The 24,340-nt window shown below is 47.3% G+C and overlaps 11 protein-coding genes across 11 annotated transcripts; 4 read left to right on the top strand and 7 right to left on the bottom strand.

Annotated features, from left to right (window-relative positions):
• Positions 1-413: 413 nt before the first annotated feature.
• Positions 414-2,097, bottom strand: LY89DRAFT_725881 (uncharacterized protein; the record flags this gene model as incomplete). Its single annotated transcript, XM_018219011.1, has 3 exons — positions 414-923; positions 971-1,957; positions 2,008-2,097. 3 exons carry the CDS (start codon positions 2,095-2,097, stop codon positions 414-416), a joined length of 1,587 nt encoding a protein of 528 aa, XP_018061746.1.
• Positions 2,098-2,753: 656 nt separating this feature from the next.
• LY89DRAFT_660688 (uncharacterized protein) lies at positions 2,754-3,131 on the bottom strand. Its single transcript, XM_018212563.1, has 2 exons — positions 2,962-3,131; positions 2,754-2,913 (listed from the first exon to the last, which is right to left on the bottom strand). Exons 1-2 carry the CDS (start codon positions 3,084-3,086, stop codon positions 2,787-2,789), a joined length of 252 nt encoding a protein of 83 aa, XP_018061745.1. The 5' UTR covers positions 3,087-3,131; the 3' UTR covers positions 2,754-2,786.
• Positions 3,132-3,290: 159 nt separating this feature from the next.
• On the top strand, positions 3,291-4,106 carry LY89DRAFT_725880 (uncharacterized protein; the record flags this gene model as incomplete). The annotated part of the gene is made up of 3 exons (XM_018219010.1): positions 3,291-3,428; positions 3,494-3,838; positions 3,888-4,106. The coding sequence occupies 3 exons, from the start codon at positions 3,291-3,293 to the stop codon at positions 4,104-4,106; spliced, it is 702 nt and encodes a 233-aa protein (XP_018061744.1).
• Positions 4,107-6,120: 2,014 nt separating this feature from the next.
• LY89DRAFT_677994 (uncharacterized protein) lies at positions 6,121-6,742 on the bottom strand (the record flags this gene model as incomplete). Its single annotated transcript, XM_018213717.1, has 2 exons — positions 6,121-6,207; positions 6,275-6,742. 2 exons carry the CDS (start codon positions 6,740-6,742, stop codon positions 6,121-6,123), a joined length of 555 nt encoding a protein of 184 aa, XP_018061743.1.
• A 693-nt stretch (positions 6,743-7,435) lies between these two features.
• Positions 7,436-9,772, top strand: LY89DRAFT_743011 (uncharacterized protein; the record flags this gene model as incomplete). The annotated part of the gene is made up of 4 exons (XM_018220907.1): positions 7,436-8,579; positions 8,629-8,703; positions 8,874-9,295; positions 9,353-9,772. The coding sequence occupies 4 exons, from the start codon at positions 7,436-7,438 to the stop codon at positions 9,770-9,772; spliced, it is 2,061 nt and encodes a 686-aa protein (XP_018061742.1).
• Positions 9,773-10,832: 1,060 nt separating this feature from the next.
• Positions 10,833-12,563, top strand: LY89DRAFT_789827 (uncharacterized protein). Its single transcript, XM_018223303.1, has 2 exons — positions 10,833-11,635; positions 11,683-12,563. Exons 1-2 carry the CDS (start codon positions 10,878-10,880, stop codon positions 12,401-12,403), a joined length of 1,479 nt encoding a protein of 492 aa, XP_018061741.1. The 5' UTR covers positions 10,833-10,877; the 3' UTR covers positions 12,404-12,563.
• A 111-nt stretch (positions 12,564-12,674) lies between these two features.
• Positions 12,675-16,342, bottom strand: LY89DRAFT_365096 (uncharacterized protein). Its single transcript, XM_018207021.1, has 7 exons — positions 15,873-16,342; positions 15,764-15,820; positions 15,398-15,712; positions 15,166-15,346; positions 14,961-15,108; positions 12,889-14,910; positions 12,675-12,838 (listed from the first exon to the last, which is right to left on the bottom strand). The coding sequence occupies exons 1-6, from the start codon at positions 16,191-16,193 to the stop codon at positions 12,996-12,998; spliced, it is 2,937 nt and encodes a 978-aa protein (XP_018061740.1). The 5' UTR covers positions 16,194-16,342; the 3' UTR covers positions 12,675-12,838; positions 12,889-12,995.
• A 1,922-nt stretch (positions 16,343-18,264) lies between these two features.
• On the bottom strand, positions 18,265-19,072 carry LY89DRAFT_631479 (uncharacterized protein; the record flags this gene model as incomplete). The annotated part of the gene is made up of 2 exons (XM_018211277.1): positions 18,962-19,072; positions 18,265-18,882 (listed from the first exon to the last, which is right to left on the bottom strand). Coding segments are annotated over exons 1-2 (681 nt in total), but the record flags the coding sequence as incomplete, so codon positions are not given.
• Positions 19,073-19,170: 98 nt separating this feature from the next.
• Positions 19,171-20,568, top strand: LY89DRAFT_712144 (uncharacterized protein; the record flags this gene model as incomplete). The annotated part of the gene is made up of 7 exons (XM_018217954.1): positions 19,171-19,259; positions 19,382-19,718; positions 19,809-19,864; positions 19,935-19,957; positions 20,009-20,133; positions 20,191-20,318; positions 20,425-20,568. The coding sequence occupies 7 exons, from the start codon at positions 19,171-19,173 to the stop codon at positions 20,531-20,533; spliced, it is 867 nt and encodes a 288-aa protein (XP_018061738.1). The 3' UTR covers positions 20,534-20,568.
• LY89DRAFT_691834 (eukaryotic translation initiation factor SUI1) lies at positions 20,450-21,724 on the bottom strand. The gene is made up of 5 exons (XM_018216417.1): positions 21,644-21,724; positions 21,424-21,498; positions 21,186-21,278; positions 21,004-21,137; positions 20,450-20,953 (listed from the first exon to the last, which is right to left on the bottom strand). Exons 1-5 carry the CDS (start codon positions 21,669-21,671, stop codon positions 20,939-20,941), a joined length of 345 nt encoding a protein of 114 aa, XP_018061737.1. The 5' UTR covers positions 21,672-21,724; the 3' UTR covers positions 20,450-20,938.
• Positions 21,725-22,155: 431 nt separating this feature from the next.
• Positions 22,156-23,452, bottom strand: LY89DRAFT_660672 (uncharacterized protein). The gene is made up of 6 exons (XM_018212562.1): positions 23,138-23,452; positions 22,962-23,073; positions 22,811-22,908; positions 22,744-22,760; positions 22,371-22,680; positions 22,156-22,250 (listed from the first exon to the last, which is right to left on the bottom strand). Exons 1-5 carry the CDS (start codon positions 23,172-23,174, stop codon positions 22,594-22,596), a joined length of 351 nt encoding a protein of 116 aa, XP_018061736.1. The 5' UTR covers positions 23,175-23,452; the 3' UTR covers positions 22,156-22,250; positions 22,371-22,593.
• Between the last annotated feature and the right edge of the window lie 888 nt (positions 23,453-24,340).

Genomic DNA, 24,340 nt, shown 5'->3' with positions numbered 1-24,340 from the left:
TCCGGTTGCTGGGGACTGTGGCGTACATATACAAGTTTGAATAGAGCAAAGAATTCTCCACAGGTCGAAAAAAGGAGAATTTTACAAGCCAAGGATGACTCAAGATATCGAAGAATACTGTCGGTAATTTTAGTGGGAAATCAAATGTTTTCACTGATCTGATCATACCTCGCATAAAGCACGACAAGTGAGATAACCGTCGAGAAGTGATAGCATAGAATAGGAAATAGAAAGAATCGAGTTCGACAGATCAGATCGTGCCTCGCGGAAAGCACAATGGCTAAGACACCGGCCAAGAAGCTCTTGGAATTCTGAAGTATGCAGAACCCATGCGTCCATGCTCTGGCAGATTTATGAGCTAGCCTCTTCTTCGTCCTGTATATCCAATATTGAACCGAAGTTCTGTCAGGATTTCACAGAGCGAGGGTGTCTGTGTCAAGCACAGCGTTAAGAAGTTGGCATGTATCTTGATAATCGCCTCCCAAGTTATTGAGAGCCCGAAAGAGTGAAGATATCATATGCTCAAGGACCGTACACTCGTTGCTGAGTCGCTCGCCTGTTAGAAGAGCATGGAAATCCGCCAAGAAAGAACCTTTGATAGGCTGTGTAGTATCGGAAGAGCAAGGGAAAAGTCGTTGAAAACATAGCCAGGCGGCTAGGGTCAATGCGAGCTGCTCCGTTGTTTGAGATTTCTGGACGTCTTTGAGAAGTCGTCGACGTAGATTCAAACCATCATCTGAGGCTGCCCATTCGCTGAAGTTTCGAGCGACATCGCTGGTTATTGAGCTCCAGATCAAAAGCAGTAATATATTGTTGTCTGACTTCTTGAGGGAAGGTTGCCGGTGGTAAATGTGTGACCAGTATGTGCGAGCTTCATTTACCGCTCCTGTGCCAATTCTGTATAACACCTCGGTCGGAAGATCCTAGAGAACGTCAGTATTTTCCGAGTTGGTTATTGGGAATATCGTACCAAGTAGCCTTCTTGGAAACCGATTGGAAGGGATTTCATTATTTTGCTGGCTAAGTTCGTAATGCCTAGCACGCTAATGTCGTACTTGGTGAAGACCTTGGAATGTGAAAGAGCATTGGCCATTGCTTGCAAGTCAAAGTGCCCAAAACGGTTCGACCCTTTAATGCCAATAAGAGAACCGATCATGTTGGCATTCTCGCCAGCTGTGTATCTCGGGTCAAACTTGCGTGGTCTGAAATCATGCTTTGCGCCACATGATACAAATAGCAACCAGTGAAGTGAAATGCGATGAAATTCTGCATTCTGTTGACTTTTCGGTATGTCTTCGAGGAGATCCGTATGGTCTTGCCGAAAGCCCTGGAGTAGTTGATCTTGGTCCTTCCCAACGAGTTCGGAGACAAGGCTGCAATTGGAGTCTAAGCTTAGGCCGATGAGCACAAGCCACTGGCAAAGTTCATTGCGGATCTGAGAATTGGATTTCTGAGAAAAGTTAGTATGAATATTTGGGAGTGGCGAAGTTGAGTTTACTAGGACGTGGTGGTTTAAGATAGCTCGTTCAAGCGGTATTTGTAATTCGTATGGAGCAATGCGACGACAATATTGTTCGAACCTTCGCCCCCGCCCAAACGAGATCTCCTTGATGACATTTTTGAGGAAGTGAGCATGAGATCTCTTTCTCGCTGGCAATATCCCATAGACCCGCACTTCTGCATCTGCTGGTTCCGTCCGGTTGTAATGAAGGTCCAGCTCAAACTCAAATTCGTGGCCAACAAGCCACGGAGAATATGACTTACAAACAGCAACTTCGTAAAACTTGCCGTCACAGGTTTTCCCAATAACGCATATCCCCGGTGCTGTCTTTATTTGATCCCAATCGGAAGTTTTGGGCTCTATTTGAGGTGTTGGCACAAAACAAGACATCCATGACTCATTGCCTAGGGGTATGCCAATGAGCTCATTGATATCAAATCGGGTTTGCTCAAAGGTCTATTAAATTAGCATGAGTTCTTGAGCGAGAGCCTTCTAGAGAGCCTTACCTGCTCGACCTCAAGCGTAACCAAAATTTCGTTGCTCTCCTCAGCAGCTCCTTGAATTGGAGGCGGTGACGAGGAAGTGGCTGCAGGCATCTCTTCTGCAACTCAGCATAGGTAAAGAAGGCAAACAATGCAGCTCAGAATAGCAAGAGAAGGTAATCTCTCCAGCAAAACCGGGCGACAAGACGTTTATACGATAAATATGCAAGATGTTATAATTGGCAGTGGCGTATGCACAGACTGGAGACTCTCGGAATCAGAGGTGCTAGTTTGTGGAGAGAAGCCAGGGGGTGAGTTTTTTGTTCAGCCAAGGCGCCTCTCTGCAAGGGGGTTGCAGGTTCTCCGAGTTTTTTGTTCAAGCGAGGCGCCTCTCTCCAAGGTGGTTGCAGATTTGCCGAGTTCTCTATTTCCAATATATGATATCCTTTGGATCCGATATTGTGGGGGTGAAAGCCAGGATTGAGGTAGTTGTCGGGACTTGGGAGGGCAAAACGCTTGAGGCTCTGCAACGCCCGACTACTGTACAAAGGCATTGAATTTAACATGCGAACCACTTTGCAAACTGTGTGTTCTTATTATAAAGTGTTCTATGGTGCCAAAACTCGTTGATTGAAACGGAGCTGTCACAAAACTTGTTGAAATATGACCGATCTTACAATGGTCTCGGAGCATACCTCGAATCCATCCATTAGCTCTACTATTGGCCGCCACCCCCCCCACCCCCCCCAAAAATCAAATACCGTGCTACCCTCCCGATGCTGCTCTTACGATTGCCTCCCTGTTCACGGACAACCTCCCGCGCTCCCTTTCCCCACTCCTCGTATCTGGATACTGGAATTACTCGTTTGATGGGCCATCCAAATGGGATTTATGGCTGGTGGACGAATATCACCACATCTTTGGTCCAGTCTAGAAGTGGTGAGTTAGTGGTTATTGGCTCAGGGCAGTAAGACGTACCTGAATTCAATTGCAACAACTGAAGGAGGACAGCGCTTGTGAGTTTCCTCATAATTGGTACACCACGCTCGAACCTTGTAACGCACATGCCCGCATCGAAATTCAACTTGAGTGTAATCACACATAGTGAGGTACGTTATTCGCAAGTGAGAGTAAGAGGGAGAGGAATGCGAGATGACAATGTATTTTGAGCAAAGGCACTCGAAGGGTTCTTATGTATCACAGATGTTGCTGCTTTAGGCTGCTGATGGCTCTACATAGATCTGCCGGTTGACATTGTGCCCAGATCCAATCCTCCCGTCCCCCCACCCACTATCAGTGCGGAACTCATGGACCTCGCCGAAGAAAGCAGCGCATACATTAAGAGGCCATGTGATCACGGCCTCGAAATCTTGGAGGAAAAAGCAGATCTCGTTCTGCACGAGAATCAGCGTATAGGGTGCACGTCCAGGGACTTCAAGATGCAGGTGAACTATCCCCTCCTTGTTCACAGATCTCTGGATGCTCATAATAATAACTACAAGCCATCAAGCTGCTACCAGAATCTGAAATCCACGAAGTTGCATGTGCAGCACTCCAAGAACTAATGGCGCTTGTCATGCTACCAGACCTCATGGTGGATCCGTCGATTACTTTGTCACACGCCGCTCGATCGCTTCTCTGTAGGATCGCTTCCGAATTTACAAACGAGCAGCGTCTTCTCCTCTGCTGCACAAAATGGAACTTCAAATCCGAGTCATGGGACTTTTACTACTTTGCTTTTGGTGAGCAAGATGCACTGCGTCAATGTATGAAGATGGCGGTACGGACATATATCCTCCCCCGTGTACATGCTATGACGGTAGAAGATGGATTGTCCTGTTTCGCCCAACTCAAGGTATGGTAAGGAGCATCTTAGCATTTGTGAATGTGCTAAATGAGTATAGGAGGTGGTTGGAGAGAAATTGAGGAAGCAGGCGTATCCGTTGGACATTCACCGAACAATTTGTCATCCCCCAATTTCAGTAAAGTCAGACCAGGCGTACGTCGAACTGCTCGTTGACCAGACTTACCACTTCTGTTCAGCATGCATGAGCGACGTGAGATATGATCTGAAACGTCCGCTGTTAAAACTTTGGTTCATGCGTGAAGGCTGGGAAGCGTAATGATTATTTGAGGCTAATGGAAAGCCAGAAGAAAACTCTGTTGATATGGGCGGATCTGGCCCCCTCTGGAGCTTTCTTGGAGATGGAGTCAAGCTCACGCTGCCGGGAACAGCTCAAACTCAAAGCCGTGTCTGGAAGGCACCAACAAGCCTGTTTGAGGAGGGGCTTCTGAAAATGGACATCTTGCAAGACAAATGAATCAATCAAATATTTCTTTCCCCCTGCTGCTCCAAGAGATCGAGAAAGTACAGACTACTTTGTGCCCTCCTGCTCAAGTCGAGCGATATATCTCCGTCGGAAGTATATTGATCCTATCCGTGTTGGGGCACGTGGCAAATGGCCGAGATGCTACCCTCGCGACAACTGTTTTTCCGATTCGATGAGGTAGTCTCATGGATCCTCTACATCAAATTTACCTGGTTGCGATGGTGCTGGTAAGACACCGCTCTGGAGCTGGCTGTCGAGAGGGGCAAGGGATTGGTCGTCGATTGTATCGCCAATGGCTAATTGCGATTGTGCTAGTGAGAAGACACTGCTTCGAGGCTGGTTATGAAGGGATTGTTGGTCGTCGAATATATATATATGGGGTGAATCGCCAAGGCCTGAGAAAACACTGCTTTGAACCTGGTTATGGAAAGTATCGTGGAGGCGGAACTGTGGTTGTTCTACTGTAGTGAGAAGACATTGCTTTGGAGGCGGTGATCGAGAGGGACGAGGGATCGTTGGTCCTGGAATGTACCGCATTGAAGATCGATGAAAGTGGAAGGGGTTTGCTGTTGAGGTTTCGTGCAAACAAACTGCAGCACTCGCAGATCGTGGTTCATCAAGGAGATTCCCGAAATGAGAGTGTTAAAGTATTTGGATTGCTACTAAATTTTAGGGGTAATTCAAGTCTTCTCCCACTTCGGAGGCACTGCTGTTGCGCCAGAACCTCGGGATAGTTCGAACATAAACCACCCCCCTTGGAGCAGGGTAGTTCAAACATTAAATCGAGAAAAAAATAAATCGAGAAAGAACTTGGGGGGTTCGCGGCGCAAGGGAACGCCATGTGCACTGCACGTGCAGGGACCACTACCTAGATGACAACACCGACGTTGAGCCAATCATCCAGCTGGACTTCCCAAAAACTTCAGCGCATTCATCGCGCACCACCCGCGTCCTGCCTGCATCCCCCTCTGACTCTTCCATCTACCTTCGTCCACCAACCTAACGCCAATATAAACCCACGGCATCACCGCTCCATAATGTCACCATCAGGCTTGTCACCGGCGATTTCCTATTTTGTCAATCCAGCGGATACTATTATCCCTCTGTTGCCTCAATTTTGTGTGAATCAAACCCGCCCTCAGAGCACCTTGGCCCCTTGCCTTTAATAAGCAAGACAGTAATGAGGAGAAAGAAGCCAGAGTAAAGTATACGAGTAAGAGATCTAAAGCAGAGAGAAGGAAATTAAGTGCTACCGAAATCATTCGTTGAAGAGACGTTATGGAGAGCGCTGAGCCGCTTAGCCTTTCAAGTATCACGTGCATATAAGCGAGTGTAGATCAAAAAGGGGTTCCTGAGGAACCTTGTCGGGAGCCAAAATAGGACCCGCCCCTAGAGACAAGACTAGGAAAGTGCAACCGGGCTTCAAGGGAGCTAAACGAGCCCTTGCGGGTACGTGTGTTTAGGTGGTGTTTAGGCGATGCTCAGGAATGCTCACTCTCTCGGCTTATGCTTGCTCACCCATAGCTCAGGCTAAAGCAGCAGCTGCTCGGGTCCAGAGACGGAAATGGAAAATAGCATGAGAACATTTCCATACCGAATGACCTGTTTCTTGACTTTGTTTTGTTATAAATCTCGATATCACGGTTCCTTATCATGACAAATGACAAAAGCCCGGCATTGGAACTATCTCTAAGTCTCCACTTCCCTATTCTTGACTTACCTCGACCACGATCAGTCCACAAAATATTCGCTCACTCATCAATCTACCCCATCTCCTCTACCAAGTACACAAATCCCATGGCCAACATCAGGCGTCTGACCGATTTCGCCTAACGACCCTCCTGCTCATCGGTGCGAGTATCTTAATCTCCATTTTCATACTTTCGATGGAGATCTATAAATCACAAAGCAGTTAGTTTAGGACATCAGACATGGCCAAAATGAGAAGGGTGTTAGCGTACCAATTCCTGCACGGCTTCGACCATATTCCCCTCCTCGACATTACGTTGCCAACACCACCCAGCGATGTCCGCTCGCACGATCATTTCGGTGTCATTCAAAATCTCGTCTTCGTCTTTTCTCTCATCTTGGCTACTACCCATTTGATATGACGGCTTTAGCTCATCGACTAATCCACTCTCCTTCAAAGTCTCTAACCTCAATCTTCCCGGTTCCGCGTCCTCCTTGGAAGTCTCCTCGATCCATACCTCATATTCCGTCAGATTGAGCTCCCCCTCTTCAATCTTGACGAGACTGTCGGTTGTCTTGAATTCTCTGGCGTCGTCTAGAGTCTCCTCTGAAACGGGGTAAAAGCAGATCCGGTCAATAACCTTGAACATCCACATCCTTTCCTTTCCCTTAGTAGCGACCCAACGATCCCAGACTGGCACTGTTCTCCCAATTAGCTGATACCCACCAGGTGAATCCATACCATAAATGGAGAGGTACTGGCCGCCGATACCGACTGTACCATCCGGTATAAAGCTTCGCGGAGGGGAGTACTTGGTCCCGAACAATCTGTGCTACGGGGGAAGAGGAATTGCGCACGGTGCGCCAAAGATTACATCACCTAGACCGAGAACTAGGAAGGTTGTACGCCTAGGAAAACACAGATGTGAAATATCCTCGAGGTATGGAAGAAGGGACGATCACGAAGAAAAAAAAAAGAAAAAAAAAGGGAAAGTCGACCAAAAACAGAAGAAGTGAATTGGTGCAAAGCTGACCCAATGAAGGCAGACACAGTAGCACTGAGATAAGGCTTCTCCGCTCAATACTTGCTAAAGAGGCTGGAAGTAGCTGAAGAACTCGAAATCATGCTGTTGGTTGTTGAAGTATAGTTTAGATAGAATATATTCTTGAACTTATCAAACATAGCATCTGAATGCCCAAAAGAATTTGACCATTCAATTTCATTGTCGGGGCAGATCAGTCAAGCTCTTCCCATGTAAATCACTTTCAGACCTTGTAAGCCGCTTGGGCCAGCTGGGGAAAGTCGTCTCCCTTCCATCCTTCTCGCTATGCAACATCCACCGAGAGAAAAGTCGCAAGATTTGAAGCTATCTATCTAACCTGAAAATTCTCGCGATAACGCGCCACATCCATCATCTGAAGATATCCAAACAATGACTATGGAGACACTCGCAGAAAGCCCCATCAACAACTCCATACTGAGCAAGCATTGCGCTTTGATCAATCGACACTACCTACCCTTATTACAATTTTGGCATCCTTCCTTCGAGTCGAAAATGCGACAGTCTCTACAAACCGATATACTCAGTGACGACTTGTGGGGGCAGATCCTGATCAATGGAATGCTATGTCTGACTTCGAAGTTTGATACAAGGTTGGAGGGAGGTTGCAAGTGGTATGGAAAGAAGCTCAAAATCATTCGTCGAACTCGAAATTGTCGCGAGGAACATCTTGCGATAGTCCAGGGTCTCATTCTCCTTGGTATTCACAAGATGGAACAAGGAAGCTGGGAGGACGCTAGAAAGGCTGCCTCCAAAGCTACACGGCTCGCAAAAGCAATGGAGTTAGACAAAGCTGGTCGCAGCAATCGCCCTGAAGAGTCTTTACACAAGATCGAGTCCCATAGCAGGACTTATTGGAGCTGTTTTATTCTAGAGAGGCTAATAATTGGAGTCAACTCACCTCCAATATCGTCATGGAACTGCCGCCTGCCACAACTTCAGGAGCGCTTTGTACTTGAGAAGGATCTCAATCTCGGGAGCGCCGATCCGATCCGAAGAATATACTGCCTAGTAGTGCAAGCATTTCGGGCGACGACAAACTTCATCGAGGCTGGCCGACCCAAATCTTTGCAATCTGATTACTACTCAATAATCGAAAAGACCAATAAATCATTCCCACCTGGATTCGAATACAGCATAGAGAATGAGCACAGGCAATTGGCATTGTCAGAGACTTTATTTGTCCCCACGCATATCCTTCACTATTTCAACTACTTCAGGATCTACGCAGACCGTCCGGATGGAGACGAGATGAAATTGTGTGTGGATAAAATCATCACAATTGTGAAGGAAGCCCAGTGGCATGATGCTTTGTCTGAATACCCTCCCACTATTTGGTGCCTGCAGGAAATAACCAAGTTTTTGATGGAGCACAATACAATGAATCAAGCTCTTGTGGAAATTCTGCAGCCACTTGCTTTGAGATGGAAGAGTATCCGCAATCTCTTAGAAGCTTATTGCAAGCCTGGGGAAGCAGCGACTACAGCTATTGATGATGAGGCCAGACTTATCTCTAGTAAGCATTTCAGTTCCCTTCTTGTTATGATTCTGGTTAATACCTTTAGATGCTGCTGCCACGGGAGCACCAGGGAGAAAACGGAAAAGGAGAAGAACACGTTATATTGTTCAAAACAAACATGGTGAGTTTACTGCTAAAGTAAAGCCAATAGTCTCTGACACGCAGCAGCTCAACTTGAGACACGAACACGAAATCCAACAGCTCACGCAATGCATACACGAAGCGATAAGTAATGGGCAGATGAAAGATAATGGACGTATACGAGGAGGCACTGTTTGACAGTATGCATAGTTTCCATGACGCATATCAGGTTGTCCAAGACGATGCTCTGGGAAGGGAGGGATATCCAGTCCGGTACAATGCTACAGTCGATGAGTGGGAGTACAACTTTCCGAAATATCACACTGCCTACGAGCCATCCGGCACTTGGCCTCCGAAATCCCACTATCCCCAACGAATTGAAAAAGCAACATCACATCACTTTGCTCGACCCTCATCACCCTACCTTTCGTTTCAAAGAGATACCACCCGCTACACATGCAGGATTTTTCAAGATCCACATCAAAGCAGAAGGCACAACACGAGCGGGACTTCCCGTTCGTAGAGTCTCCAGAAGGACAGAGGAGGAGAGGCAAGCGCAGAGGACAGCCGCAATTCCATTGCTTGTCAACATGGGAGACTTGGGAGCAGACGGGGCTCCGTGGAGACAGAAAGTATAGCCTTTCGGCCAATCGCGCTTTATAAATGTGTCTGCGCGAGAATACTCAAAGGATGGTACTTCCCAACTCTGCAACTCCAAGGAAGTCAGCACCATCGTATCCACTGTAACAACAATAGCCAGCGCTGAAGCGTTTCAGTACTTGAAGCAAATTTGTACAAGAATTCGCACCAAGATGGCAGCCGTCTCTTGTACAAGTCCCCCACTGAGCTCGACCAACGATGAAATTGTTGCAATCAGTGCTCGCCTCGATACATTGGACAGCGACGCGGCTTATCTTTCTGCAAACTATCAGTTGAGTCTTGCCCGTCTTGCGGAAGGAATTCAGAATTTGCGAACACAAGAGAAGCTGAATTTTGGTGGTGATCCTTGTCTCAAGTTTATAAAGTTGGAAAACGAGGACCCAGACAGTTATGCCGAATTGTCGGAAGGCCTGGCGAATCTCATACGTCCTGCTCCTGTTGAGATCTAGTTCCATAGGTATATATACGATCGATTACTCCACGCAGCTGTAATCCTTAATTTACTGATCATCAAGTAAGTATTTATAAGAAAACTTTTCATAATCCGTCCTGTGAACCGCTCTGTAACCCTTAATATCGACCTCTCACGTGACTGTAAATTAAGCGAGGGAAATAGGGGCTGTGAGGGCGTTGCCATTTCAATTTGGATTGCCTTCAGGCACTGGCTGAAGTTTCCACATACAGAGCTAAAATGATTGAAACTCGAAGCATAGTTAGGTGACATTCGGGATCGAACGACTGAGACACGGGATCGAACGCGAGGCATCGCGAAGGTCATCGTGGACCTTGTTCAAGACTGCAGGAAAATGAAGGAGGTGTGCGAGGTGTGCCGGGATACTTAGTCTCATCACCCTCGTCGCAGCATATGCGTACATTCCAATCGTCACATACTCAAGGTTCTGACCTGCTGGATATCTTTGAACCCCATCCGTCCCGTTTCCATGTGGCATGAGTGAATGGCTTGTAAGATTAGGATGCATTTTGGGAAAACCCGCATGTCTATCTTGTCTATCGAGGGTTTCGGTCGGACCTTTGTCCCCGGGGACAGGAAAATCTCCAGACAATCGGCCATAGCGCTTTCCACGTGCATTTAGAGTTCTCATGAGCAACGTATTAGGTCATCAAGGACAGGGTACATCGTCATTAGACCCAAATCAGCTTCAAGACATCCATTATCAATTCCATACCGCTCTTGAGATACGACAGTATCTTTACCAAGCCTCCTGCAGTTCTCGAACATACTTGCGAGTACTCCTCTCTTCTCGATTTGGGAAAGACAAGGTCTTCGAATGATACACCAATAGTAGAATGCATGGGGCTCGTATATGCACTATGCACTATCTTGGTGGCGTATTCGGGGCTTCAGTCGGGCGTCCATTCCCTCCCTATCTGGCGTCCCAGGTGCGTATGTAAAATTATGCCTCTAGCCGCGTGTGACGGGCGAAGTGCATCCGGCATGTCTCGTCTGGCTCGGAGTCCTAAGAACTTTACTTGTACTTAATCCCCACAGTTTCGACCACCAAGCAATCAAATCTTGTCTACCTCAATCACACCATGACCCTTCCGGAACCTCCCTCGGCGAACGTCTGCGAAGAAGACCCCAAGCAACTGCTGGACTGTCGTTTGACTTATCTAGACCAGAACCTGACATCGTTACTGCCAGTGATCAGCGATCATGTTGTCTTCGCGCAGGACCACTATCACCATAAGTTTCTCTGCTGGCTCACGTGTCTGAGCAACGCTGTCAAGCAGTTTCAGAAGATCGGTCTTGAGCCTCTGACCGATACTGGTCTGGATTACGGTCAGCGTGTGGTGGAATACATCGTATTTGTCCTCCGTGCATTTTTGAGCACCCAACTCTGCTCCCCCAAGACATACGAACTTTCCAAAGCAGTCTCTGAGATAATCGATCTGGTCCAGAGCCACCCACGCGATTTTTTTGATCCATGCTACGACGAATTCATGCGCGGGAGAGAAATATGGCGTGCTGGCGAGGGTTTACTGCTTCTGGTGGCTGTTCTTCTTTGGGACTCAGACTCTTCGTCGGAACGTCAAAAGATTGCATTGGAAGAAGCTGTTAAGTACCGTGCTGGAAGGCAGTTGAAACATGCAGCAGAAGTTTCAATAGCGAACGCATACCACTACAAGGGCGAGTCTGATTCAATTTCGGACCGTGATTCCGCTTCCGATACGACGGCCTACGACAGCGATACACAAGAACCCCCACCCTCTATATTGACCGAGAACAAAGACACATCTACGGCACCTGATAATTTGGACACTTCAATGACTCAACCGGAAGCAAAGAAAATGTAAGGAATCCGAAATCTCAATATCAAGCGGAGGCTAACTACGACAGTGAAAACAAAGGCGAATTGCCCAAGCCTCCTTGTTGCCAGCTTCCATCTAGCTTCACCTTCAACGACTTGACGAATCGTGTTTCATGGCCTCGAAGTCTACCCTCCAGTTACCCACCAGTTGACAACCTCACGCTGAATAAAGATAATGTTACCCAAGCCTTGACATCCTATACTGCTTTCCACATCACGCTTCCTCCTGCTGTGACATATCGGAAGGCGGATGTCTCAGACCAGGAGGTTCATCAATTGAGTACCGGTGGATGGTGGGGATTCTTCAAACAAAATCCAACCACAGTGAGAGCGAGATTGAAGTCTCATGAATGTAAGTACGTGGACGAATTGCAAGCTGCGATAGAACGCTTCGAGCCTTGGCCCGAGACATTCGACTTGAAGCTTGCTGGGGTCGGGCGGGAGTGTAAGGGCGAGCTGAAAGTAATCTTCGTGAGAACTTTGAAGTCTGGACTTGATATAACATCTGCCTACAAGCAAGCCATGTCGGCACCACAACAACAACATCGTTTTCCACTACATTGTAGATCAGGGCCTCCTCCACCACCACCACTACCTGCTCGAGTTACACGCCTATGGCCTTCAAATCACCCAAAAATCGAGCTCTACACTGAGGAATATCACAATATCGCTTTGCCACACGATGTCAAAATCAAAGACCAAGCGGCAGATAGATTATCCAAATACTGGCTCAAAGCAAGAGGAACGTGATCAGAATGTGGACTGATGGATTTTTGTCGAATATCTTGGATGGCTGCTCTTTTGTTTTCTCCTTTCTTACTTAAACTTATATCATGATTCAACATCATGTCTGTTAACTGCTAGCATAACTTCAACGTCACACTTGCAATCAAAACACCTTTGTTCCTTCTAAAACGTGACCCTTGATTTCAGGTTTTCGGATGTGAATGCAGAAGGAGCAGCTACTACCTTCAAAAGCGATTGGGGATATGCAAGCTCTTAGATAGCATGGCCAGTACGTCGTCTGGTGATGAGGTGAGGCATAGGAAATTGCCCCGACAGAAGTCAAGGCGCTGCAGGTACAAGCCGCAGTTCACGCGCAGCTACTATGCTTGATGAACGCTCGACTAGTCTAGGTTTGGTGCTCATCTCGTATCGCAGTATACGGAATCGGCTGTGGTATGTCTCTAGGCGTGAATCAGCCGTGTCCTCTGACGTGTTACTGCCTGGCATACTGAAATTATGCTTGACCCTCATTCTTCCCATTCATACCCCGCATTAAACGGGTAAGTCTTTGCCCTTTGGTATTACCGTCTTCGAGTTGCAAAAAGACCCCATTTTATTATCCACGAGAATGTTCTAACAATGAAACGTAATGCTTAGAACATGCTTTTGTAGTAGGGTGATCCGGTCCAAGTACTTTTTGGTAACCTATATATGCTCTTTGATAGAGTATTGAAGCATTTTCGAATTCATCTCGCTGATGAAATAAATAGGCAAGGCAATAAACGCTCGTTAGCGTGCTGGGGTGCTCCTTTCCTAGCACCTTCTCGTACCCTTCCAACGCTCGGCGGTTCATTTCCTCGGCCTGCTCGTACTTGCCTTGGTGTTGTAGCACTAAGGCGAGGTTGCTAACGCTCGTTAACGTGTTGGGGTGCTCCTTCCCTAGCACCTTCTCGTACCCTTCCAACGCTCGGCGGTTCATTTCCTCGGCCTGCTCGTACTTGCCTTGGTACTGTAGCACTAAGGCGAGGTTGCTAACGCTCGTCAACGTGTTGGGGTGCTCCTTCCCTAGCACCTTCTCGTACCCTTCCAACGCTCGGCGGTTCATTTCCTCGGCCTGCTCGTACTTGCCTTGGTACTGTAGCACTGAGGCGAGGATGCTAACGCTCGTCAACGTGTCGGGGTGCTCCTTTCCTAGCACCTTCTCGTGCCCTTCTAGCGCTCGGCGGTTCATCTCCTCGGCCTGCTCGTACTTGCCTTGGTTCTGTAGCACGGAGGCGAGGTTGCTAACGCTCGTCAGCGTGTTGGGGTGCTCCTTTCCTAGCACCTTCTCCCTCCCTTCCAACGCTCGGCGATCCATCTCCTCGGCTGTGTTGTAGCTCCCTATCTCCGAGGAGTACCATGCAGCGTTGAAAAGGATCGAAGCCCATTGTGCTAAATAGACCTCGTTCGTCGGGCAGAATAATAAAACCATTTGGGCGTGTGGAAACAGCTTGCCACATACTCTCCGATTCTCATACCGCCCGATTGGGAAAGCATTTCCCATGATATCGATATACTTTTCCTTCCAATTCTCCAGCTCTTCGTGGAGTTCGAGCCATTTCTTTGTCGAAAATTGCACAAGCCGATGCATCTCAAATTCATCTCCCTCAACATTCATCGTCACTAGAGAGTAGTTTGTCAAGGTAGAAAGATCATCTTCGAAATTTGCCTTTACATCACCATTATCTTGATAATTTTGGAGCAGGAGAGCCTCGGGGATCCCTTGCCGGTCGAAGAGACTCATAAGCGATAGTAGCCGAGCAGCTGATAACCGTTCTTTACGGATATATTCGAAAGATATCTGCCATGTAGCGATGATAGAGTTCGATGCCGTACTATCTCTGCGAATATCTCCAGCGTCCTTCTGCAATAGACTTGCTCTATTTTTGTCACTTCCCCGAAAGTCGTGTAAATATTTTGAAATGTTAATACGTGGTGCTCTTTGGCTAATGTAAGCGGCAGCTTGAGTAATCGCAAGAGGCATATATTCGAGTGTCTGCACTAATTCTGCAGCATCGGTCATATCCAGATGTCCTTCGAGCTTTTTGTGAAGTAGAGCTAGGGCATGGGCCTCGTTCATCGGGCCGACTGTGACAATATCTGAGTTCCTCCCTGTGAATTTGAAAGCCACATCTCGGCTGCGAGACGTAAGGACAATGGATCCATTTGGTGATTGAGGTAAGAAGTCAGACAAAGAGCGTGCTACTGTAGCAGAACCATAGTCTGTAGCTTGCTTGAAAAGGACGTTTGGATCGTCTGCGTTGTCGACAATCATGACCCATTGGCCATTCACTTCATCACATAGCCAGTTGCTAACAAGTTGAAGGATGTCGACGCTGGGCTTGTCTAGGCCATCGACCCTTGCTATTTCGGCGATTGCTTTGTAGCCTTCTTCGAACCGGGCCCTCGTGCCAGCATGGACCCAGAAGACCCAAGTTTCTGGTGATTCTTCCCGAATCCGATATGAGTATTCGATGGCAAGTTGGGATTTGCTAGTAAAATACTTAGTACTCTCACTGCGCTCGACTAGCAAGTGACTAACCCGACGCCTCCAAGGCCGACGAGAGCTACTCGAGATGCTGCTAAGGAACATTTTTGACTTATTTCAGGAAGGATATCACAATCCACGAAGTCTTGATCACGTCGAAATGGTATTCTTAACGACGGAGTAGGTCGTGATGATGTTGAATCTACCGAAAGAATTACACCAGGTTATATTCAACATTTCTGCGAACTCATTTACTTACCCTGCAACCCATGCTGTTGCCTACTTGGAACGGTCAATTCTTTAATCCACCGACGAAGCTCTCCCGTAATTGCTATAAAGCCGGGCTCATCTTCGCGCTCGAATTTTGTCATATCCATGTGGTTGCTGTGTATTCCTATAGGGATATACCCGGGCAAGATAGCAGAATCTTTAGGAACAACCTGAATAGTGATATTAGCAAGGAAACAATTAGAGTGTGTTGCTTGACTCACAACACCGACACCTGGTAAAGGTATTTCTTCAAAAAAGCACGTGATTTCGATTGGCTGGAGCCTCTCTTGATTCCGTGACCTGACCATAGTGTGGAACTCATCCTGGACCCGCGCAAGAACCTCGGATTCTTTCTCAAATACTGCTAGAATCTGCGGATTCGTTTGCTTGAGGATGCCGATCATAACGGCCAGCATTCCAGCCCACTTTGCGAGGCCAGAGCCATGGTGCGGGGTGCCAAGGAAGAGAATACCACAGGTACAGTCGATGATGGCTCGGAGATGTCTTTCTGGTCGTCGTGCTGCCGCTGATAGAGCCTATAATTATTCTTAGCAAAACGTCGTATACCCACAAGCCGAGCAACTTGCATCTTCGCACACCAACCCTCCTAGACTATGACAGATGAATATGATAGGGCGGTCGTTCTATTATAGTTAGTTTCATTACAAAAGCAGTTAGAGGCTGTCGGTTGCTTACAGTGTCATCGTCCTCCCTGAAAGTTGCGATGCTAGTTAGCAAGTTCATAGAGTGATTCCCAATTCTGTTCTGCGATACCATGCCCCGCCAGTCTGCAACGTATGCGTCGTACCCGAATGTGAGCACGCGAGCGTTGGGAATTTTCGATGGAAGTAAGGATTGAGGCCATGGAGAATCATCATTATTTGCTGTCCATGTCTTCTCGCGGTCTCCAGTAAGTCCGTGGACTAGGACGATACTGTGTTGTAAAGTAGAAAGTTGGTGAGCTTCGAAAAGTCTCGAAGATTTGTAGCATGAATGAGCCTGAGCCACTAAGCCCATAACTGCGATTTGAGGGAGTTGACTTACTCGACCACGCTGTGTTCTGAATTATGCAGCAGCTTAATGCCGCAAGGAAAGGTCTTTCTCTGTGCAGTAGCAGTCGTAGAGGAGCTTGCCGTAGTGTTCTCGGTGGCGCTTGCCGTAGGGTTCACCATGGAGGAGTTCTTCGACTGGCGCTGGAGCCATTTCGGGATCCGTCGCGACATCGCGACGATTGCATACAAATCAGGCTCGGTGAATATGCAGGAGGAAGCGGATCAAAACACGACTTATCGCTAAAGGTAAGATCAAGAACGCATCACTGTATGCTGCACGATGTAGCAGATGTTGAAATATATTCTGGTAACAGTCGAAGACTTAAGCATTTCGATATCTCCAACGTCAGGCTGGCGCTTAGCCAGCCGCTTTTCAGCTCGCCGACACGGAACTGAGTTGGTTCACACGTGACATCATAATGGTGTATCAGCATTCCAAATGTTGACTAATTGCTTAGTAATATACATAGCCTCTAGTTATGTGCCTGGGGCTACAAAACTACTTTAGCCACAGTGAGGCGCGGCAAGAAGCAATTAGAGCCGAGAAGATTTCCGACTTTCGCGATTTATAAATGTTCTATTAAAGAAATTTTATAGTCAAGAAACAGAAACATTTAATCACAAAGTTTATGTGCTTGGAATAGACTTTATATGATTTTGTGTTGAGATTTTCGTGGTTAAAAGAAAGTAGTCAGGTGCACTACGGGATTCTCGCCTCGGTAGGGATGTCGGTTAGCATCGGCTGCGTCGACAGAACATGCCACATTTTCGGAGATAAAGAAGACCCTTGCAGTATAAAGCTCCGAAATTTTCAGAATTCCCTTTAAAGAATGTTTGAACTTTCTCGCAAAAATAATGTAAAATGAAAACTTAATAAATATTGTAAATTCTGGAAACTACGTATAAATTGTTTAGCAAGTAACTTAACGCAGGTAGTAAAAACTATACTAGCCGTCTAGCAGGTAACTTAACGCAAGCAATAAAGACTACGTCAGCTTAGCAAGTAACCGGAGTTTATTAATATTGATTTTGCAAATTACTTTATTATATGAAGATTTAAGAGAAATATTTGCAATCTATTGTACGTTTTATTGGTGCGGGAGGCGTCTTGTAATTTGGCTCTTATCATCCACTGGATGGCGTGCGCTTACGTTAAGAGCGCCATCCAGTGGATGAGGAAGTTGGCGCTTACGTGCATGCATGCATGGCCGAAGTGGTACAGTAGACACTGGCGGCGAGCACTCGGCCCCAATCTGCTGGGAGACCCATGCTGATTGGTAGGGGAATCGTAGGCCGACGCCACCCTGTAAGGTGAAAGCTAAGGTGAAAGCTACCAAAGGTAGACTGAATAGACAAGAGATCCGGTCAGAAGCTGCATCAAAGATGTGGAGCATGTTTATTTCTCAGCGGCGTGGGATGGTCATCTGTCGGGCTCGTACGTCGACGGTAGAATGATAATGATGATTCCATACAACTAACCTGCTTCTATTTCTCCTACTTCTCATCCTTGCTCCTCGTTCCACATTCAACCTTCGGTCTAGTCATTGGACTACAATGTCGGCCGTCTTGTCAGCTTCTCCTTGTGGCTCTAGAAAAGAAGTGATTTCAGTCTCATGGATCTGGATAGATGACCGGCCCGTGGACGCACTTGGCAGACCACATTTCTGCATTTATACTGTGACGTGAATGGCGGCAGCACAGCATTACTCGATCGTCCCAATGATTCAAGATATATAAACAAATATATACATGTACCGACATTAGGTTCGAGAGACGAAGGTTGGGAAGAAGATGCTAAGATACGTGGAACGAATTCACCAAACTTTTGTACTTATATAGGACAGAGGGGAAGTGGTCATCTTCCAGATTGGTGCCTGATATGCCGATACTCTTCTCTCTGGACCCCAGAAGCTCATCTCTTATACGTACATATCATACAGTTTACAGTTCGTCGAGGCTACGCATTATGCGCTTACTGTACATCAAAGTCCACAACAATAGATATAGCGCGCCGAGGCCATCTCAACTTACTCCAATACCCTTTTCTGCCATTCCTCCACATCTCGTAAGGTCGTCTCTCTCGTGGTTCCCCATACTTGCCACGGTCCTGGCCTCCAAGCCTCGAACTTTTGCTGGATGACCACATACTCAACCACATCCTTTTCCTTCCCTGACCCAGGCACCACCTCTGAAGCTCCACCTTTAGTTCTCAACGATCTCGTAAGCTTCTGTCTTGACGATATACGCACAACAGCCTGTCTTATAGCCCCACCTTCCGTGGGGAATCTCGCTCCTCGATTGGAAACTACCCTCGCCCTTTTGTTATATTGTACGAGTTCCCATTGCACGGTCTCTCCTCGCGGCCGGCTGCCAATTCGGGCCCGGAAACTGTCATAGATTCCATCTGCACAGATCTTGCGAAGTGAGGCAATATCTCCTTCTGCAAAGGAAGAATACATTTGCCGGTGAAGTGCGATTGCAGTCGGGGCAATGGTGGATCGCGAGAGCTTCAAATTTCGTTTCATGAATCCCTTCGCCTTCGGGGAGGAGAATTTCAGGACGATGAGGGAGAACTGGTCGCGGAAGCTGAACGCAATGCGTTTGTATTGCAGCTTCAGGTAGCTTAAAGGAGATCGAAAGAGAGAAGGGGCATTCTTCCCGGTTGGAGTTACGAACGTACCTAGATGAAAGACAGCAGTTAGCTAGAGTCTTTGAAGTAGTATCCCTGTGTACCGTACTATCAAGGATCCCAACATCCGAAGGTATTTGTTGCACATCCTTTGCTACAAGTCGCATGCTGCGCTCTGCTGGAATGGTGGGCCGAGGGGGCTGCTGCTGTTTCGGGGCAGCGCGCAGAACAATCTGCTGAGAGAAGCATCTTTGAAATCGAGGAGAATAGGAGCTTGTCAGGGAGCAGAGTGGCCTTCGAAAAGGGAGACGCAATGGCGGCATTGTATGAAGAGTCTTGGAATATTTTTTTTCTGGAGAGCATCGGAACCAAAACACTTGATTGTCCGTGCCAAGATCCGGGGTACGCTTAGTGTAACATTCATCTGAATGCTTCTTCGATTCATCCGTGGCTGCACATCGGTCTTGGTGCTATTCTTCAACACCTCGACTGCAATGTGGCAGCATATGCCCTGACTGCTTCAGACTGGCTTCCCGGCGCCCTCCCTCAAGTCGAAATAGGACACAGCGAAGTCCCTATACCACCTCGTCACCTCCCAATCTTCACCCCGCCGAGCCCGATCAAAAAGATTCTGTCCTTCATCCAAGAGTAGCCGTGCTGCTTGGAGTCGAAAAGCACTGGCATCTGCCTCTACTCTTCTGCCGTGCTCTGAGTACTGCACCGGCAGCGTTCTGGGGTTTGCGAATCGCGTTCACATTCCTCGGCGAGCTGCTGTTGGACGAAAATGGGCAGGACATTGCAGCCCCGTGGAGTGTAGAGAAGAGATTCAGGGTTACTGAGGTCTTTCTTGCAGTGTTATGGGTACGGTATTCCCACCTATGGGATCTCCCGCGAAAAGATTCCCAGGAACACCAGCACTTGCTTGGAATTAATCGGGCTGATGTTGACAAGTGCTGCTCTTCTGCATGGTTAAGTTTCTATTTTACAGACTGTCTAATGTCTCGATGGTACGTGTGCGCTTTTCGGGTCGTCGCTTTTTTAAACTTCGATAAAGACCAGAAGCTGACCTGATTGTAGGCTCTTAAACTATACTCCACAAGGTATAATGCCCACATTTCCTCTCTGAGCAACTCCCCGACTGATTTGCTCAGCAACGCTGGTTCGACTCTTGACCATTAACTCGGTCAACGCTTATATAACCTCCTGGGTTTTATATCTATCTGGTGGATCCGAGGATCCAAGGCTTTTGTTACCCGCTTGGATCTGTATAGTTAGTGTAATCATGAACCCAGAATCCCCGCAGGCTTGCTTGAGCATTCTGATCGAGATCCAGACTTTGACTTTCCTGTACCACCTAACACACCCACGGCTTGCGATTCTGAAAGAGACCTCCCTCTCTATCTCTGTGTTCTCTATAGCCAGCTTCATCAGCATGGTTAGTCTATTACTGCAACTACACATGTAAGATATTTCTATAACAACTTGTGACGCTTCAAACCTAGATCCACAGCAGATATATATTTCTTCTAGCATCGTTGTTGACGGCGTAATACTGAAAATATCATAGGACTAGAGCCAATGATCCACCTGTGCCGTTATTCATGTTTGTCAAGCAAGGCTGGGAGTTTGCGAAGTTAGGCGTGGGAAAGCTGAGGATGGCTGGTACTTATATATGAAACAATGCAGAAAAAAAGTCACAGTTTGAGAGCAGAAGTAATTGCAATGTTCGTTCGTTGTGCATTATTCATATTGGCTGTCAAAGTCATTGCAGAGCCTCCAGTCCTCAAGGAAAGCGCAGGCCAGCCAAGACTCTTGCAAGTACACATGCTGTAAAGAAAGCGATCGCAAATCCTGACTCGATAGCAAAACCAGAAAACCATTCCACCGAGACCAATCCCGTTATGAGTGCGTTCTATGAAGAATGCGGGTATCATCGGCCCCTTCGAAGCAATTCGTAAATACGATATAATTCGACGTCATCGTGTGAGGTAGGCGGGGCAAGAAGGCAACGAATAATTCGAGTATGACTCTTCTATCGAGGCTCCTCGCGACGATGGCTCGTGGGGCGAGACGACGATTTCTTAGAAACCATGGACCTACAGACGTCAGATGTTGCAGCCACGAAAAGACCACACGTTTCACATACCTTGATAGTCTTGGCATCAAGTTCCAAACCCTCTTTCTTGTCGGTAAGAAATTCCTGAACATCCTTGCGCTGGTCGCCCTGAAGCTGGATCACCTCGCCCATCTCAGTGTCGACGACAATGGTGCCATTGCAAGCTGTTGTGGTATGTCAGACGAGTTCATCTGTTGTATAGATTTACCTACCGAACTTCTTCTTGATGACCTTGAGGATCTTCTTCTGGTCGAACTTCTTGGGTAGACCTTGGACAGTCGTCAAAGTCTTGCGTCCATTACGCTCTATTGTGTCGATGTGGTCAGCAGGCCTATTTTCGAATGCGACAATGTGATACCGCAGCAGCGGAGGACGCGCAACAGCAAAGAAAGCGTCGCACGACCTCTGTGAATGCTTGTAAAGGGAAGTTGAGGGGGAGGATGTGCTTACGCTGAATACGAATGTGGATGTAATTCTGCGACTGTTTGGTTTCACCGGTATCCTCGTCTGCCTCAGCAAAAGGATCTTGTTTGTATTAGCTAGATATTCAAGTACGAGCCGACGAGTTTTTTTGAATGATCTGAAAGACCACTGAAGTTGTTGGTTTGGGGTAGGGATAAGCCGGTGCGTTGCGCTTCTGCGCCGGACAATCTGTGGAGAAATCACTCACCGAACGACTTCAAATTCTCTATGGACATCGGCAGTTGAGTCTGAGTGTGTGGAATTGTATGAGAAATCGAGATATTCGTGGTTTGCGGGTTGAGGGGTGAAAATGTGATCGGTTGTTGTAAGTTGAGGAGGGGTTAAAGATGGCTGCTGCTAAAAAGATGGCTGCTGCAGAAAGAGGCGACTGCGCTAGCGTTCTTCCTGAGGCATCGAGCGGTTGCCACCGGAATGATTCACACACACTACACCTTCAGCGTTCATTTGAAGGTACGTACCTTGTGACTGCCATAAAAATTTGAACTGTAAGATAATCATATTTTGAGACTTGGTGCGACAATATGAATGGGAAAAGCAAGTTCTTCGAGATAGATGAGAATTTGTTCTGCGCCTCTTTATCTCTCAAATCTTGCGTAGGTAGTTCACTCTTGGGACTTCTTCCACTTATATTGTCCTACAAACTTTGAAATCGTATTATCTTATATTCCAATTTTTACGGATACCGTAAACACTTGAGTCGTCCAGAATTAAGGTACTTTTGCACTCTAATAAATGGATGGACTTAACCATATCACCCGGTGCATTTCACAGAGCTTTCTAGAAAGTCTAGGGATCTAAAGCATTAAGCTTGTGAAGACTGTAGATGCGAATATTAAGGATTTGAGGATGGTCACAAGGAGAACGCAATGGTCCGTGTGATGGAGCCTTTGTAGGTCTTTCAGAAATCGACTCACCTTGGAAGGACCAAGATACGCAGATTAAAGCCGGTTGTGATTCCCACTGGATGTCATATAGAAGGATCCAACGACTGTACATGCTGTGGTATCGTACCCTTGGACTTGGAAAACATTTGGAAATGCATCACAAAATACAGTACGTTATGGATTTTTTGACAAGATGGGTATCTCCAGCTCGATTCTATTATACATACACAACCCCCTCCTTCCTTCGGATAGCTCATGAGACGGGGACGGCAGCAGGGGCTTCTGTACCTGTACCCTGACCAGGAATCGACGGCGGAGGTAAGAACATCGGAAGGTAGGTCTGGAGAGAATTTTAAATTAGCAAAGGATACAGCCCAATCTGACGGGTGGAGTGAGGACTTACTACCACAAGAGCCATTACTAGACATGTCAGTGTTTAATTCTATCAAGTCGAGGCAGCAAGGACTTACGAGACATGCCTACAGAAAAGTAGGCAGGCTGTGAAGCAGTCTTCTTCGCGTCTTCACTCTCTCCAAGCCAATTTTGTATAGCAAACACAACGGAGGCCCTGAATATTGTCAGAGCCCGAGACTCACGGCAGCTTCCTCCATCTCTGCGTACCAGCCAATGAACTTATTCCGTGTGAACATAGCAGCCATGGGTAGAGTGCTCCCCAACGTGCCGCTGATATCAGAAGCTCCCTCCTTCGCTGCGGGAATCTGATATGGGATGACTGCAGAGAGGGAGATGTTAGCAAGAAGAAAAACAGTTTCGAAAGCCGAGCAGCAATGACATACTGAGATCAGCTCTCCGCATATCTTTCTTGGTCGCCATGATTGTATTAGTGGTGTGAATTGGAACGTCAATTAATTGTACGGGTGTTGAATCCTGAATGGTACCGACAAAGGAAGTGAAGACGCCGACAGCCGATTCGGGTGGTCGGGTGGTGAGCGACGGCACTTGCCGCCTGGACTAGAAGTCTCAATGTTCCCTTCCAGGTATGGTATGATACAGATTATTACAGTACAGAACAGAGTCTACTGTGGACAGTCTAGACAGTCTAGACAGTCTAGATTTGCCGCCGTCGTCTCGCGCCGCAACGTTGGTTGGAGTATTTCACCGGATCTGGAAGGAGAAGGAGCAGGTACGAGGACGGAAGGATGAAAGATTATCAGATGCATGCATCAATCCTGCGACGTTCGTGGATGACCCAAATAGTCCAACCCTCGAGAAATAACTATAGTATGTATCATCCTCCTCTCATTTGGAGGACTGGGCGTATGTGTATGTCTACATGGGCATGGGCATAGGCATACAACCATGAGCCAGCCTTGAAGCACGATTCATTTTTCTTCTACAAATTGTTCGGGAGCATGAAAGGCATGATGGTACATTGGTACTGCGGATCATGGTCGAATCCACGTCAGACATTTCCCCCTCTCGGATCCGGTGCGATTGTTGAGATGCTTGTACCAGACATGGAAACGGCTGCTGAAGCCGAGTTCAGGCTGGCCATACAATCTACCTAGATAATGTACAGTACGGTACAGTACAGTACAGTACTTTCGTAGGGAGTGATATCAGCACTCAGCCTTGATCTTGGGTACCAGTACCCTGCGCCCTCATTGCTCCAGCCAACTGGTGCTGAGGTGGCACGGCTTAACCAACCAACCAACCAACCATGCGTACGATAGGGGATGGGATCTCATCGCATCTACATGGATCCTCTTGGGTAGGTACACTATGTCCCTTTGTGCCGCAATCGTTGGGAGGTGAACATAGATAGATACATATACGTCGATACATACTGTACAGTACTGTACTGCACTGTACTGCTGATAGATCAAACGTTATCAAAGCCAAAGCACGTTCGTGGTTCCGAAAGGAGTTCACCCGCCGCTGATCTGGAAGACACCACACCGCACCGCACCCACGCACCCGCGCACCCACAGCCACCTAACTCCATTCGCCCTCTGTTCCCGGGACATTTGACGAACCCG

This window comes from Mollisia scopiformis (genome assembly GCF_001500285.1).
Source record: "Mollisia scopiformis unplaced genomic scaffold LY89scaffold_37, whole genome shotgun sequence".
NCBI lineage: Eukaryota > Fungi > Ascomycota > Leotiomycetes > Helotiales > Mollisiaceae > Mollisia > Mollisia scopiformis.
This window is presented reverse-complemented; position numbering and strand designations above follow the sequence as displayed.